Source organism: Malaclemys terrapin, chromosome 1, assembly GCF_027887155.1.
Source record: "Malaclemys terrapin pileata isolate rMalTer1 chromosome 1, rMalTer1.hap1, whole genome shotgun sequence".
NCBI lineage: Eukaryota > Metazoa > Chordata > Testudines > Emydidae > Malaclemys > Malaclemys terrapin.
In genome coordinates, this window is record NC_071505.1 from 11,569,135 (window position 1) to 11,586,617 (window position 17,483).

Below are 17,483 nucleotides of genomic sequence, written 5' to 3' on the forward strand. Positions count from 1 at the left end.
TTCCTTGTCCTTGGATAGTATTGCTGCCACCACCAAGTGATTGAGACAAAAATTCAGGAAAAGGACCACTTGGAATTCCTGTTTCCCCAAAATATCCCCTCAAACCCCTTCACCCCCTTTCCTGGGGAGGTTTGAGAATAATCTACCAACCAAATAGGTAAACAAGGTGAACACAGATCAGACCCTTGGGTTTTTAGGACACTAAAAACCAATCAGGTTCTTAAAAACAGAACTTTATTATAAAGAAAAAAGTAAAAGAAGCACGTCTGTAAAATCAGAATGGAAAGTAATTTTACAGGGTAATAAGATTTAAAACACAGAGGATTCCCCTCTAGGCAAAACTTTAAAGTTACAAAAAACAGGAATAAACCTCCCTCTTAGCACAGGGAAAATTCACAAGCTAAAACAAAAGATAATCTAACGCATTTCCTTGCTATTACTTACAATTTGTAATCTTAGATGCTTATTCCAGGTAGGGTTTTAGGAGATGGTTTTTCCTGCCCTGGTCACTCTCTGTCCCAGAGAGAACAACAAATAGAGCACAAACAAAAACCTCCCTCCACAGATTTGAAAGGATCTTCTTCCCCTATTGGTCCTTTTGGTCAGGTGCCAACCAGGTTATTTGAGCTTCTTAACCCCTTCCAGGTAAAGGAGGGATTTTATGCTACCCTTAGCTGTATGTTTATGACAGTTTCTTATTAGGAATGGATCTTAGGACATTTGATACCAGTGAATAAATATTCCTTAGAATACCCCATGGGTGGTAACCCCGCTGTGGACAAGCAGTATGGAGCCCACCTGGAAGTCTCCCTGTAACACAGGCAGCCTCCAAAGTGCCCCACTAGGCAAAGGTCATTTTGTGGCACCCTGTCTGGTCCCCCTCTTCAAGGCCCTTTAAGAACTCACATTTCAAAGGTGATTCAAACAATCCCCACAAGGGGTCCCATGTAGTTACTTCTCTGATACAAAACAGGTGCTCTAGGCCCCAAGCAGTTCAGTGTCTTGATCAACCCAAAACAACACAAAACTCAAATTTACATAGTCGTCATCCCAGCTGGCCTTTACAGCCACTGCCCTACTTAGACAGGGGTCTGGCCCCCCTGCCTGGACAGCTTTCTCCCACTCTCTCCTGCTTCTTCAGCTTTCTTTTTTCCCTGCTGACTCAGGGCACTACAGGAGCCTCCTTGCACCCGGCAGTTCCTACAAACCTCAGAACACTTTCCTGGGCTTCCCCCCTTTACTGCAACTTCCCGCTTTTTTTTTTTTATCCTGGGAGCACCTGACAGGTGTGGCTTATCCTGTCTCTAGGGCTGGTTTAGCCCCAAGCTCTCCAGCCATGGGGCAAACCACCCCGTTAAATGCTCCAAGAAAGCCTGTTCTCCAGAGATTTCCATTTACTCTGGCTTGATCCAGAGATGAGGTTCTAATTTGGGGATGCTTGTCAGAACCAGACCTACCAGCAGGCCTTCAGCATGAGGGAAGCAAATATATTCGTGGAGCCCTGATCTTCTGGGGTATCGGCATCCCTCCAATGCTGTTGGACTTATGGCCCAGCCTGCGCCCAGCAGAGCCAGAGGAGGGGGACAAGTCACCACACACCCTCTCATCCCACAGCGAGACAAGAAGGGACGGAAACTCATGGAGAAGCAAAAGGGCCACGTACATGGTGAAGTTGGAGATAAAGGCTGCAGCTGGGATCTGCATCTCAAAGGTGCCTTCCTTGGCCTCAGACCCGCTGTTCACCATGTTGCAGGAAACGGTGGTGAAGGCATAGCGGGAAATGATTGTGGATTTCACTGTGAACTCAGCCATCCTTGGCCTGGTCTCCTGTAGGAATTGAAGAGTTTCCCATTAGCACCATCGATGTTAAAAGCCAAACAACCCGCCCCTGTGGCATTTCTTTGTGGCACACAAGGATTTAATATGAGGTGCGAACAAACAGCCTCATAAAAGCTTGTAAGATGAAGAGTGTTAGAGTCCCTTTGTGAACCCTAGGCGGGGGGTGGGGGGGTTCATCAGGGCTTCGGATCAGTGGGGAAAGGTTACACCAGGGGTCGGCAACCTCTGGCATGCGGCTCGCCAGGGTAAGCACCCTGGCGGGCTGGACCAGTTTGTTTACCTGCCGCATCGGCAGGTTCGGCCGATCGCGGCTCCCACTGGCCGCAGTTCGCCATCCCAGGCCAATGGGGGTGGCAGGAAGCCGCAGCCAGCACATCCCTCGGTCCACGCCACTTCCCGCAGCCCCCATTGGCCTGGGACAGTGAACCACGACCAGTGGGAGCCATGATCGGCCAAACCTGCCGACGCGGCAGGTAAACAAACTGGCCCAGCCCACCAGGGTACTTACCCTGGCGAGCCGCGTGCCAGAGGTTGCCGACCCCTGGGTTACACAAAGGGCACGGTACCTCCTTATGCACTGTCAAGGGCACAGCCCACATTCATTCTGCCCAGTGCCAGTGCGAGGTCTCTACACAGAGTGAGCCGAGACATATGCTATGAAAAATACTTGTGAAATCTGGGCACGTTCTAGATCATGGGTTCTCAATGTGGGGGTCATGAATGGGTTTCAGAGGGTTATAACCACCTTCTCTTTCTTTAGGGCCAGAGAGGAGGAGACTCCCAAAACTTTGTCCAGCCATGACATGGGGTCATGGTCTGGGAAAGATTTGACAACCGCGGTCCTAGACAAATCTCCTTGTTAGCTTCTGGAAATTTTATGTAAGGCCTCCTCAGTAGCCATTACACTATGCTGCCAAATTCTCACTGGAGCCAAGTAAGGATGCATGCAACCAAGTCTGAAAATGTATAGGGCCAGATCCTCAGCGGGCGTGAACCAGCAGAGCTAAACTCAACTCAGTGGAGATAGGCCGATTTACGCCAGCCGAGGATCTGTTCTATAGCTCTCAAATGATAGCTGGAATAGCCTTAATAGAAAACATGCGCACGGCTGAGTCTCATCTAGCAAAATCTCCTTTTTAGAACACTCTGGACCCCAGCCAGCTTGGATGATGTAGGGATTGGAGCAGTCGAGAGCTGATTGCCAAATTATGCATCTTGGGAATGTACTTTTATGCGCAAGTCCTGGGACGAAGTGCTTCTCTGGGCTCATACGCACTTGGACAGCAGTATCCCCATAAATCCAAGAAGTTTTGTATTTGGAAGACTTAAGCTTAATGTAACTGCTCTAAGTAACCAACAAGAAAAATTTCTGTGGCATGTTGGCTCGATCAGTAAACGGCTGATCCTCCAACGTTGGAAGACTGCCAAAGAGATAACGCTATTACACAAATAAACTCACAGATGCACCTGAGTGGACTAGCAAATGTAGGTCCCATTTTTGCCATTCTTCCAATGAGCAATCCCTTTCTGTGATAATGGTCTCATTATCACAGAATGAAAAGGCCTCTTCTCAGAGTAAAAGACTAGTCCATATGAGAAGGGGGGAAGTGCAGGCGTCAGAAGCAGGCACTCCATTTTGGGCTGACTTTGGAACACTCCAGACGTGATCATTATAAAGGAAGGGGGCATCTGCAAAAATCCAGGTCTGGCAAAGTTCTGCCTTACGCTGCATCCGTGTAACCCCTTGCTTAGCAGGGGCTCAGGGCATCTGCATTAAGGGTTGCACTGGTGTAAATGCACGGAAGTAGTTACAGCAATGTGAATTTCCCTCATGTAGACAGGCCCTTAGAATCTCATTCCCCTAAAGTGCCAGGCGAGGGGAATTCTGATCTGGAGGTTTGGTTCAGGCCCATTTCTAAATTCAACTAGTTCTCTGTGGGTCCTTTCATTCAATGTTCTCCATGGGCAGCGGGTATAATAAGCCAGGGGGGCTTCGTCTCCCCTAGAATACTGCCGCCAAAATGGCGTCCAGGCCGTAACCCCACACACACCGCGCCCCGAGGCCCTGCTCCCGTGCCTCCTCCGTGACCCCGCCCTCACTCTGCCATGCTTTGCTTCTTCCCCTGCGGACCCCCTCTGCCCACCTCTCGTACTTCTCCCCCATGACGCCCCCCCAGCCGGCTCTCAGGCTTGTCCACAGCTTCCCACGTGACCCCCCTCCCGCCTGCGGCTCACACCTCTTCGCCCCCTGAGAGGTAGAGAGACGTGAGCAGCAGGGGGCCCCTAGAGGGAGGGGGCGGAGAGGCACTGGTAGCCGGCAGGGGGGGCTCCTCGGGGGAGGGAGCAGAGAGGCATGAGCAGCAAGTGGGGGGCCCCTCGAGGGAGGGGGCCGAGCAGGAGCTGGGTCAGGGGCAGATTGCGGCTGGAGCGTGGGTGGGGCCTGCGGGAGAGGAGGCCAAATGGGGGCAGTGCAGGGGGCGGGCCTAAGGGCAGAGCAGGGAGTGGGGCCACAACACTTAGGCCCAGCCTCCCCAAATGCAGGAGTCACGCGCTGCCCATGACATTCTGTATATTTAACTGGCTATTATTGGGATTGCAAGTGACTCCAATAAGGAATCGGATGGCCAATCAGAAGCGGAAGTAAAGAAGAGAGGGGGGAACTGTTATAATTTAGAGCCACACAAGGTGCAGCATCTTCTCTAGTTTCGAACCTCCTGAGTTCACACCACCATCCTGACTTTCACTTTGAAGGTCAGCTTCAAAACCGTCCCCAAACGCAGCAGCAAAACCGAGTCAAAACCACTGAGTTTCACCTGGATTCATTTGAAGCCTCAAATGCCTTAGAATTCTATTGAGGGCAGGGGGGCTACCACTTATAACTTGGAACAGCCGCAGGACTCAGGTTGAACGCAAAGGGAAACCTTCATTCAAGGTTTTCCCCCTTCTGATGGTAGAGGTCCCTGCTATAGAGATGCCAACCCTCCAGGATTGTCCTGGCGTCTCCAGGAATTAAAGATTATGCCAAGGCATGAACCATCCAGGAATACGTGCAACCAAAATTGGCAACCCCTATCCTGCTGAACAGACGGACAGAGAGACAGACACACACACCCAGCTCTCTCCCTCCAGGTGGAGAGGAGAAACTGCTGACTCTTGTTACTCTTTATGCGAACAGTAGTGGAGAGGTGCTGAGGTAGTTTCAAAACAGGTGGCTAGGCTCTGGCTGGCGTTTAGCCCAAGTTCCTGTCTGAAAATTTTATGCATTCCCTAGAGTTCTTGCACAACTTCTTACTGCATGAAGTTCTGACCTACAGCTGTGTCCGTGTGCACTCCCTGTTTTGTTTTCTCCACTCCTTGTTATTAAAGCCCCTTAGGAAGACGAGAAGAGACATTAAGAAAACCATTCCTTTTTCAAAACAAACGCGGGGGCACTTAGAGGTAGCGGATGAGAGCGCTGCTATTTCGCAGGGTAAGGCGCTGTTTTTTCAAGGCATTTCACTGTAGCGAGAGAATAGATATTTCTTGCCAAGCAGAGAATTTTATTCCTGCTTACCCCGCGTGCTGGGAAGTATGGAAAGAGCAGTAAATATACGCCTGCGTTTTCACTGGCGGGGGTTGCTTTGATCAAAACAACTTGACCTGGTGTCTAATTCTTATTAAAAATAAAAACCAAGACTGGGTCATGTTAGGATATAGATATTCAGGCCTGTCTGCAAAGGCCTATACTTTAAGAATTTAGGTGTATTCTTATCACTTAGCTAGTTATAGAGGTATAAAAGAAAGAATCAAAATCACTGTCTGCCGGTGTAATGGCCTTCTCTTATTGGGACAGTCTGAGGCCCTGTTCTTAGGCTAAGTAGGGCCTTTGGCTAAGCAGGAGAGGCGGCCGTAAGCTGGGAAGCGAACGGTCACATCCTCACATTCCAAACTAGTCACACTGAAATAAGGCAATCTGGGGCTGTTAGAAAGGTGATCTGATCTATCACCTCCAGAGAAAGGGAAGAGCCTAAAAGATTTAAAGAAAACTTAAGTTTGATAGCATCCTGCCTGGCAAGAACTCACTTATCAATAGCTGGGGTGTGAAATCCTCATTTCTGTATTGTTCTATCACTGTAGTTTCCACTTCCCTATTGTTTGTCTGTATAATCTCTGTCTGGTTCTGTGATTGTTTCTGTCTGCTGCATAATTAATTTTGTTGGGTGTAAACCAATTAAGGTGGTGGGATATAATTGGTTAAATAATTATGTTACAGTGTGTTAGGATTGGTTAGTTAGATTTCAGTAAAATGATTGGTTAAGGTATAGCTAAGCCGAACTCAAGTTTTAGTATATAGTCTGCAGTCAATCAGGAAGTAAGGGGGAAATGGGAACAGGGAATGGGGGTGGGGGAATTTGAATCATGTCTTGCTAAGTGGGGGGAACAGGGACACAGGCAAGGCTCTGTGGCGTCAGAGCTGGGAAGGGGGACACTGAGGAAGGAAACTTGAATCATTACTTGCTGGAAGTTCACCCCAATAAACATTGAATTGTTTGCACCTTCGGACTTCGGGTATTGTTGCTCTCTGTTCATGCGAGCAGGACCAGGGAAGTGAGCGGGTGAAGGAATAAGCCCTCTAACAGGTCATTCCAGGGATACAGACCCATTCACCTCTATGCTGCTGGCTCAAATCTGGCTGAGGATCATAGAGATTGACAGCTATTACCATCTGATGGCTAGTCAGTGGCCTACAGTATGTGAGACATATTACTCCCGGGTTCAGTGGATAAGTGGCCACATCACCACCACATTTACCAATGATTGACCACCTCGCTGGATGTCACATTAGAGAGGCTGGATCCCAGCTGGACTCAGACTAAGCAATGTTCATCCTTGTTTCTACAGATACGGGTTGCAGAAGATTAATGGGGCAGTGTTGGGACATGCTTCAGTTGCCACTACTCATGCGATACCTGCGGTGTGGATAAATGACAGGAATGCACCCTCTGGAGCTCTCAGCCTGGGATAGGCCACCACTACGTTTATTCATGCCCACGTGCTTGCATCCAAAAACGTACACGCTGAGTGCTTGCTTTTATGCAATGAAATAAATAGCCAGCAGGATACATACCAGCCTCTGCAGAAATCGGCCTTGTCTTGGGACTCTGCGCGCCACCTGCAAAGGGTTAAGTAAATATTGTAACTCGTGCCTTGCTCCTTTCAAGTTCATGAAAGGAAGATTTGTCGGTTGTTTAAAAAGAATGCAGTGGAGTCGATCCAGACATTGGTTAGTGCAATTGTTTTCACACAGCCAGGGCTAAGCAACCCTTTTGTTAAGATTAAACTTATAAAAAAAAAAGTTGGAACAGACCCACAGATCAAAGCTGTGGAATGGAATTTGGTTTTCCCAGGCAAGGTGTCACCGAGTGCTTTTCAAAGCAGCATGTTACACGCGGGGAGTGCGGGGGTGGAGGGACTGTGTACTGACACGCAAAGACCATGGGTAATTATGTGCTTATAATTGTACCCAGATCACAGCTGGGGAAACTGAGACATGGAGCAGTTATTTGACTAGCCTACAGCCACATAGAGTGTCAGGTTCTCAGCTGGCATAGCACCATCAGTTTGAATGGAGCTATGTTGATTTACATCACCTGAAAATCCGCAATATGGCTAAGTTTTATCAACATTAACACCAGTCACTGGGAAGCTACCATTGCCTAGTAAGCGATGGAGCGAGGCTTTTTAAAACCAGCCATCAGGCTGATTGTGAAACAAAGTGCCAGCCAGCCACTGCTCCAGCACAATCGCGTCCATTGTATCAGTCTCCACCAGCTGCAACTGCTTCGCTGTCTTGGCTGTATGCTGCGTAAGTCCCAAATTAGAATCTACAGGGGAGAAAAAATCCATAAAAATCCATCCTTCACTAGCAAAATGGCAGTCCCTTTCCATTGATTTAAGGATAGCAGTGAAGATGTTGTGTCTTGATTTCTTCAAAGCAGGTCCCAAAATCACTTAGTACCAGGATAGCCTTAATGCAAAGAAATCACTCTGTTTATTAAAATGCTGGTGAAACTCCAGACAGAAAAGGCGTGCAATGACACTTTTTACCCTTATTATTTGACACTAACATAACAGATTTGCTTGCCAAAGAGAAAAAATTTATGTCTGTTTACATCGTGTTGGAAAGCTAAAAAGAGCACTGGGGAAAAGTGAAACAGACTCCAGTGTTAGAACTTTTACTCTTTTCTCATCCACTGCTTTGATCAACATCTTGCTAAATGGTAATATAGGGAAAGTGGGGCACTCAGGAGACTTAAGTCAAGAAGAAAGTTTTGGAAGGGATATAAACCCCCATGCTTCAGGGCATAAGACAACCTCTATCGGATGCGGGTCAGGAAGAAACTTTCCATTTATGCAGGTTATCCCATAACTTCCTATTGCAGGATTTCTAGCCCTTACCTCTGAGGTATCTGGTACTAATCACTTTCAAAAACAGGATATTGGACTAGATGGACCATTGTTCTCATACAGCAGAGCAATCCTTATGTTCCTATCGATAGTCAGATAAAATCTTCTATCTCTGAAGAGCTGGTTCAAATCCAACACATCCTAGTAGTGACCCAAAGCCGCTATCATCTAACCTTTGAGTTGTGCACATGGAATGAGTCTGGTGGTATTATTCCAGCACCTAGTGAACAGTTGGCCCATACCAGAAAAACCGCCACTGATGCAATAGATACTAACTGATAGCCTTGCTGGCAATCTTAGTAGAAGGGCCAAGCATTGAATGGGCTGGGGAGACGAAACTATCACTGAGATCTATCAGGAGATAGCCCCTCCAGGTCAGGGTTGAGTGACATCAGCAGGAGAAGCACACATTGCTGCTAGACAGGCTGAACCTATCCTGTAGCTAAAGAGAGGAATTCAGTCTCAGCCAAAACTCCATGATTTCATGGAAGTGGCGAGATGTTGTTTTGGGGTGAAATTCTGACCAGGGCAGCAGGCTAATAACACACAGCCAATCATGGGCAGCGAGTGCAGCTTCCTCTTGGGGAGGCTCGCCCTCTGCCCCACCTCATCCGGCCAAGACCACACCCTACTCTCTGCTCTCAGGCCCCCGCAGGGTGGAGGGTGGGGGGCTGAGTGCTCAGCCCCTCTTCCTCATGGCCCTGGCTGGGGCAGGGAGGGGGGGCTGAGAGCCCAGTCGGGCCCTCGGATGGGGGCTGAGACTTCAGCCCCAGCCAGGGTCCAGCTCTCAGCCCCCGTGGGATCATGGCGCCACCCCATGGCCATCACCCCACCCATTCTGCCCCTTCCCCTGCGGCCCCGCCCCCATGGCCCGCCTCCACCCATGGCCCCGCCCCTGTTCTGCCCCCACTCCGCCTCTTCCCACCCCCGCTCGCTCCTTTCTGGGGCCGTGGCAGGGGAGAGGTTTTTCTGAGGGCCCCAAATTGGCCAGGGCCCCTGGGCACAGGCCCCGTGGGCCCGTACAGTAATCCTCCACCGCCTCCCCCAGCCCCCGCCACAGTGGCACAACATTTGGGAAGGCTTAGCCTCCTCCAGCCTCCATTACACGTCACCTATGCAGCCAATATGTCCCGCCTCAAGTCAGAAGAATCTAAGTCATGCAGTGCTTGGGTGACTTCCTCCCTATTAACCTGCTGTGAAAGTAAATCAGAGCTACCCAGAATAGCACAGAGAAAGCATAACCAGGAAAGCAACTGAACAGTTAGAAGCCAGCCTGACTCTTTGATCTACTGTAGTAGCTATAGAGTCCCTTCCTTCTTTCTTAGAGCATCCTGTGTTTATGTCGTGGTCACGCCCGCTATTTCTTTCACTTCCTCTTCATGTGCTGGGGAACAAGAGGTACTTTTGAACCAAACAAAAACCTTTCTCGTGACCAAACTCAATCCAGGGACATCGAAAATGTCAGATTTGTCCTACCGGATCAGACCAGCTGCTCCAGTATTCCGCCTTTAAGCAGTGGTCACTTCACAGAAGGAGGGTCACAGAGAATGTTGTGCTAGAAATGAGGGCTGGGATATCTTCCAGCCCCCGACCCTCCTGCAGTAATTAGTTTACTCCCTGAAACATGAGATTTGATTACCCTTTTCTTAAGTGACATCATTCCAAATGGTCGCAAAAGTCTATTTCTCCCCAGAAATAGCCCTGAAGCTGGGAAATGATTAACTTTACCCACCCAGACTATGTCCCTATTTGCTTCACTTCAGAGACACAGGAATTTTTTAAATTCATCTTCCAAGCTGCATCTGTGGATAAAATCCACATTACTTAGGAAGGCCGTGAACCTGCCAAGATCCATGCACGTGCTTAACTATCCCCAGGAGAGCCACCCCCATGGGCCACTCATGAGTGCACAGTTCAGCACGTGTTTAGGATTTTGCCAGATTAGGGCTTTAGGGATTAATTTCTGGGGGGCTGCAGGAGGGCAAAAGGAAGGAGAGTGGACCCAGGGGAACATCTATCCCCACCCCTTAAACTGGCTCCAAAATTGAGTAACTCCCTAGCAGGGAACGCACCTTTCCCCTACTCAGTGTTTTCAGTGGTTTGCATCATCATTCACTAAATAGAAACATGATGCAATATTCAGCCTGACCCACCACTCTGAGACTTTTGCCTGACTTCTCATCTCTCCTTTGGGGCATTTCACAAACAAATCGCAGTTGCTAATGGGACTTTTCAGAGGTAAGTTTCTCTATGCGTCCATGGTACTTTTCTGGCCCCCATTACTGCAGTTCCTCACAGCCTTTAATGTATTGATCCTCACTATGCCCCTGTGAGATAGGGAAGTGCTATTGTCCCATTTTACAGAGGCTAAGTGAGTTGCCCAGGGCCACATGGGAAGTCTGTAGGGGAACAAGGGATTAAAGCCAGGGAACCTAACCCTGGACCATCCTTCCTCCCATCTGCAACTGCCCCTCACAAGTCATGAAAAAAATTCCCCCACACAAAGAAAAGTAACTAAAGGCCACCCCATAACCCAGCAGCATAATCCTCTCTGGCTCATATGCTCTCCGCCTCTTTCATCACAAAGGATCATAAAGCACTTTACCAGCTGAAATATTAATGGTGCATGGGGATCCCTTCGTCTAGCATGGGTCAGAAAAACAACTACTCTGCACCAAGCCGCAACGCGGCACAAGAGTTTCCAGGAAAAAAGGGCTGCATCCAACTTTTAAACTGTCAGAATTACTCAACTTGGAATTTGGCCAGGACACTGGGGTTAACTCCCTTATTCTTGCAAACTGTGCGGTCGGATCTTTAATTAGCACAGAACCTCAGCTTTATCTCCCTCATCCAGGGGCAGATGGTACACCAGTAGCACAGTGCCCTCTACCACCATGTTCATTACGGGCTCAGTGTCAGTGACTGAATCACTAATCGCTACTTCCCACAGCACCTACTTCCTGGTAAATTCTCCAAGCCAGTAACTAACCTTCGCCAGTGCTCTCTATCTGGGAGATCTGACAGTGAGGTGTGATAGGTCCAATCGATGTGTGTGACATGCTCCAGTCTCTCAAGGAATAGGCCCGCGGCTTTAGGAGACAAGCGTTTGAGGTAATGAGAGGTGGTAAAGGCGACTTGCACTGGGGATTTAAGGCAATTGGGTGCAAAGACACAAACACACACCCTGTAGTTTTGTGTGAACTAACCACATCACCTCTAACGTACAAGGAAGGGGAAACTGCATAAATATTTGTTGCTATTGGTGTCTTACTCTCCGTTTCTCACTGTTTTACACAGTGCCATGTACACATGTGGCACTAATATAAACAACAGTTAATTGGGGATGGGAACATTAGTGAACAAAGCTGAGGTAACTGCACTGTTATTTGCCTGTGGAACTACATGATGCTCATGAGTGTGAACAAGAGAACCAGGTCCCAGCCCCACAGTTCTTATAATCCATGTTTAGATCAATAACAAAACAGACAAGACAAATTAGAGACAGTAGGGCAGGAAGGTTGGAAAACACCCAGGGAAGGAAACAGAATTTCAACACAGAAATCACATACCTTCCTTTGTTTGTTATAACAAATGGGAGAGAAATTAAGAAAATCTTTCTTATAAATACAGTCAGCATCTGCCTCGTCACCTGGGTCTTCTGGCAAAAGTGCTGGGAGCTGCTCTCACCTGATTGCCCTGGGTAGACATAGATTCAAAGGACTCCCAGGTGGATTACTTTAAATTAAACCTCCAGGCAACTCATTTGGTATAACCCATCTGCAGGACACTGGATGTTACAAAATAATCATTGCTTTGAAACTTACATGGTAGGGGAAGTTAGAATCCACCATCAACGTCTCTTCCAGATACCTAGCTAGGAGCTCCGAGTCCTGCTGCCCAGAGGTGAGAGAGAATACCCAGCAGAGCCACAGCAGAAAAATCATGGTTAAAGGGGCGGCCAGGGGATCCCCCCTGCCCCCAGGTGGAAGAAAAGCCCTCTCAGTGTTGGGGCTGCTCCTTGCAGCAGGCTGGGATGGAGAGTCTGCAGGAGAAGCTGACAGGAGTCTCTCTCCCCCGCTTCCCCTCCTCCTCCCCATCTCTGGACCAGCCCCTTTTCCAGGCTCGCAGCCAGGGCTGGGAATTCCTTGCTATCGCTTTACCAAAGAGTAAAGGAAGCGCCTGAAGCCCCGGGTCTGACTCCATAGGCCATGCACTGGTTAGTTCCCCAACCCCCAGCCCAGGTCATGCCCTGGTAGCTCCAGGCTCTGCTCCAACACCGCCACCCAGGAGATGCCCTGAGCAGTCAGAAGTGCTGCACCTCACCCTACTCCAACTACTCCGGTCCCCCGGCCCAGGGCACATGATAGGTACTTAGGAGTCACTGTTCTCCCATCACTTCCCAGGGCTGCTGGACACCCGCCACTGGGCGCTGGCCAGAATCTGCACTGGTCTGCCTGCCTCAGAACGCACACCAAGCCCCTGAAACCGCCTCCTTCCCTGTCAGCATCTGCCCTGAGCAGTTCGAGGCTCCTCTCCCCCAGCCCTGGGCGATGACAAGAGCCCTGCTGTCCCCTGCCAGCTATTCTGAATCCTCCCCAGTGACAAAAGCCCTGCTGCACTTCCAATCTTCCAACCTGCAGGATCTTCTCCTGGGCCAGTGGCAAAGAGCCCCTCCCCGTCCCATCCTGTCCCAAACCTTATCATGTCGCTTTAAAACCCCAGCTGATCTCAGCCTCAGCAGAGCCCGAGTGCTGAGAGTGAACACACCTCTCAGCTGTCTGAAACATTCCCCGCACATTCAATGGTGCCAGCTGGCTAGGACGGGGCATTACTCCCTTCAATCAGATTTTAAAACCTTCAGCCCTAGAGTTTATTTATCCCAGGAGTTATCACCTTAGAGGAAGATTTATTTATATTCCAGTAGCACTTACAGATCCCAGATGTGATCTGGGCCCCTGCTGCACCGAGCGCTGGACACGTATATACACATAGTAAGAGACAGCTCATGCCCCAAAGATCTGACAATCGAAATAGACAAGCAGTGGGAGAAAGGAAGCATCACTGTCCCCATTTTATAGATGGGGAACTGAGGCAGAGAGATTAAGTGGCTTGCCCAAGGTCACACAGGAAGCTCATGGCAGCGGGGGGAATTAAACCCACTCCAGGGCTTTAATGACAAGACCATCCTTCCTCCTAAGGGACTGCCCTCGAGTGGTTTCAGGCAGCACATAACTGCAGTGTAACAGCGCCCCGTTGCGTCCACAAGATGAGAGAGATTGAGTGACGGGCGATATATACACCTCTACCCCGATATAACGCTGTCCTCGGGAGCCAAAAAATCTTACCGCGGTATAGGTGAAACTGCGTTATATCAAACTTGCTTTGATCCGCCAGAGTGCGCAACCCCGCCCCCACCGGAGCGCTGCTTTACCGCGTTATATCCGAATTCATGTTATATCGGGTCACGTTAGATCGGGGTAGAGGTGTATAGGATTTTCTGTGCATCCAGGAGAACTGCCGTGGACGTCTGTGGGAACTGCCATCACTCAACACCTCCCGAAAATCAGATCACAACCACTCTAGTGGGGCCTGAGCAGGAGGCACAGACATTTGTATGGCAGCCTGTGACTAGTTAGTGCATCTTCAGGAAAAACCTACAAGAAGTCTGGTTTTGTGCCGACCTTTTTATCTGTGTACATACATGGCCCTTGTCACTGAGCATCTCACAGCCATTACAGGTTGTATCCTCACAACGTCCCTGTGAAATAGGAAAGTATTATCCTCATGTCACAGATGGGAAACTGAGGCACAGGGTAGATTAAGCTACAGGGAGTCTGTGGTAGAGCTGGAAATTAAACCGGCAGCTTCTGAGTCAGTCCAGCAACTAGACCTCCCTAATGACCCCTGCCCATGGCAGGAGTGATGGGTGCATTGTGCCTCTTAGGCCTGGTCTACACTGGGGTGGGGGGATTGATCTAAGATACGCAACTTCAGCTACGAGAATAGCCTCGCTGAAGGCGACGTATCTTAGATCGACTTAGAATCACTTACTTCGCGTCCTCGCGGCGCAGGATCGACGGCCGCCGCTGCCCCGTCGACTTTGCCTCCGCCTCTCGCTGAGCTGGAGTTCAGCAGTCGACGGGAGAGCGCTCGGAAATCGATTTATCGTGTCTACACTACACGTGATAAATCGATCCCCGATAGATAGATCGCTACCCGCCGATCCGGCGGGTAGTGTAGACGTACCCTAAGACTGGGGAGGTGCCGTCCATCTCCCTCCATCCCTGCACCAGGCAATTGCAGTGCAGGGTTAAACTCAGCCCTTGCTGAGTCTACACTGGGGTAGCTCCCATACCGGCAAGGCCAAAAAAGAAGGCGTAAATTGTGCCTGAGAGGCCTGATGCTCTACTCGCTTACATCAGTGTAAATGAGGAATAACTCCACAAAAGTCAAATGAGGTACACTGGTGTGAGGCCAGTGTGTGTGAGATCTGAATCAGGCCCTGTTAGCCCCCCACACACATAGTGCCCGATTACACTGGTTTCACACCTCTGTGTCTTTGGTGACTTTGTTGTTATTTTTATTAATTTGTCTCGTGGTAGCACCTTGCAGCCCTTGTCACGGACCAGGACCCACCGTGCTAGGCGCTGTACAACACAGAACAAAAAGAAGGTTACAAATGAAGTATAAGACAAGAGACGATAGGTGGGGGAGTACGAGGAAGCAATGAGACAGTACTGTTAGCGTGGCAGGCAGTGGTCTCAGCACACCAGATGCATAACCACGGGCCCAGCTATTTGCAGGCATCACAGCAAAGGAGAGTTTGAAGGTGGCCAGGTTTGTTTCCGGAGAGCTCCTCCCAAGCCTGCGGGAAAGCACCATGGTGCGTCGCTGGATTTACTCTTGATTTACAGCTAGGGCGACCAGACAGCAAGTGTGAAAAATCGGGATGGGGGGGGGTAATTGGCACCTATATAAGAAAAAGCCCCAAATATCGGGACTGTCCCTATAAAATTGGGACATCTGGTCACCCTATTTACAGGTAAAGGAGCAGAGGATCAGGCCCGGAGGGTGGATGGCTGGGGGAGGGTAACCAACAGACTGAAGACAATACGCCAGGAAGAACATCGCTATGTCTGATGTGATCGGGTCGCTATTCACGTCCTCAGCTAAGGCACCCGAGGCCATCACTAAATGACACCGATATCTGCTGTTCAAGCTCAAAGTGGGCCCGATGTTTGAACGTGAGGCATGGGATCATAGCTGAGTACATTTCCCTCCGCCCTCTAACATGCTGTTCTCTTTCCAGGGGCCGACGTGCTTGGCATTCAGCTCGGGATGTTATTCAAGGTGGAGATAAGCAATTATTCAGGTGTGCTGACTTACTCACATTAGACACGTTGGGTGCTGTCTTCCATTACGGACCCGTGGCAAAATCAGCAGGTGTGCTGTGGGTGGGGGCTCGCTACATTACATTGCCTGGCATGTCTGTGGCCAGTATGAACAGAAATGTTCTGTAAAGGCATGACCTGACAACTAAGCCTCTGCGCTCTCTGATCCAGGGCTGATCGCATTATTTCGGTGAAACTGCCTGTGTTTATATACAGACACACACCCTAAGCCAGGCCTGGGCAAACTTTTTGGCCCGGGGGCCACATCTGGGTATGCAAATGGTATGTCGGGCCGTGAATGCTCACAAAATACTTAGTCCTGCCTTGAGTGCAGGGGACTGGACTAGATGACCTCTCGAGGTCCCTTCCAGTTCTATGAGTCTATGAAACTGGGGGTTGGGGTGTGGGAGGGGATCAGGGCTCTGGGTGGGGGTGCAGGTTATGGGGTGGGGCAAGAAATGAGGAGTTCAGGGTGTAGGAGGGGGCTCCAGGCTGGGGCAGGGGGTTAGGGTGTGGGGGCGAGGGGTGAAGGCTCCAGCTGGGGGTGCAGGCTCTGGGGTGGGGCTGGGGATGAGGGGTTGGGGGTGCAGGAGGGTGCTCTGGGCTGGGACGGAGGGGTTCAGAGGGTGGGAGGGGGATCAGTGCTGGGGCAGGGGGTTGGGGCGTTGGAGGGGGTCAGGGGTGCAGGCTCCGGGCAGTGGATACCTCATGCACTCCCAGAAGCAGCAGCCTGTACCCCCTACAGCTCGGCACACTGCCCTGTCTGCAGGCACTGCCCCTGCAGCTCCCATTGGCCGTGGTTCCCAGCCAATGGGAGCTGTAGGGGCAGCGCTTGGGGTGGGAGCAGCGTGCAAGCCCCCTGGCTGCCCCTACATGTAGGAGCTGGAGGGGGAACATGCTGCTGCTTCTGGGAGCCACGCGGAGTGGGGCAAGCCCCAGACCCCACTCCCTGGACGGAGCTCGAGGGCCGGATTAAAACATCTGGAGGGCTGGATGTGACCCCAGGGCCGCAGTTTGCCCACCCCTGCCCTAAGCTATACTCTGCCTTCAGTTACACAGGCCGGCAAACCCACAGGCAGAACTGGGGGCCCTGATTTTCACTCTGCTGGTTAAATAAATGTTGGGGCGGGGCAGTCTATATGAAGTAATGTCTTGGATTTAGACAGCACTTTTCATCCACAGGAACCCCAAAGTGCATTGCAGCCTGTGAACCCCATACAGTCTCCAATGCTGTTAATAGGAGCTGCATAGGCAGACAAAGGACAGCATATTACTCCAGTGCACATATAGAGAGAGGAAGAATGGCAGTGGTGAAGTGATTACCTGGAACTCCAGCGATCTGGGCTAACCCCTGCTTTACTACAGACTTCCTCTGTGATTAAGGCAGAGGTTCTCAAACTGTGGTCCACGGATAGCTCCCTCTAAGGTGCACACCTGGGCGGCCGCATACAAGAGAATGAAGGGCCACCTGCCTAATAAGTGGATCTGTGCAGGCGTAGCTCCACTAATTAGTTGCCTGGACCCTGGAGAAGATGCACATGTAAGGTGAGGTGGTGGCCTTGGGGGGAATGGGGGGGGAGTGAGGTGAGAAGAGGCGGTGGGGGGAATTTGGGAGGTGCAGGGAGAAAGAGGCGACTTTCCCCAGCTCCAGGGCTGCGGCTGCCAGGGAGAGACCTCCCTCCTCCTCCTTCCCAGCCTCAGCTCTGTGGCTGCTGTGGCGGGGGAGAGAGGGCACATCCATCGCATTCGAAAGGTAAGACTCCTGATATTAAAATAAGAATTGTGTGCTTTTATTTGTAGAATAAA

The 17,483-nt window shown here is 50.3% G+C and overlaps 1 protein-coding gene across 1 annotated transcript in view; it reads right to left on the reverse strand.

Moving 5' to 3' along the window:
• Positions 1–12,334, reverse strand: part of ITIH5 (inter-alpha-trypsin inhibitor heavy chain 5) — a 62,442-nt gene extending 50,108 nt beyond the window's left edge. Inside the window, exons 1-3 of the mRNA XM_054016161.1 lie at positions 12,111–12,334; positions 6,947–6,991; positions 1,664–1,827 (exon numbers count right to left, since the gene is read on the reverse strand). Coding sequence (XP_053872136.1) covers positions 1,664–1,827; positions 6,947–6,991; positions 12,111–12,230 — 329 coding nt within the window. The 5' untranslated portion in view covers positions 12,231–12,334. The remainder of the gene's footprint in view (positions 1–1,663; positions 1,828–6,946; positions 6,992–12,110) is intronic.
• Between the last annotated feature and the right edge of the window lie 5,149 nt (positions 12,335–17,483).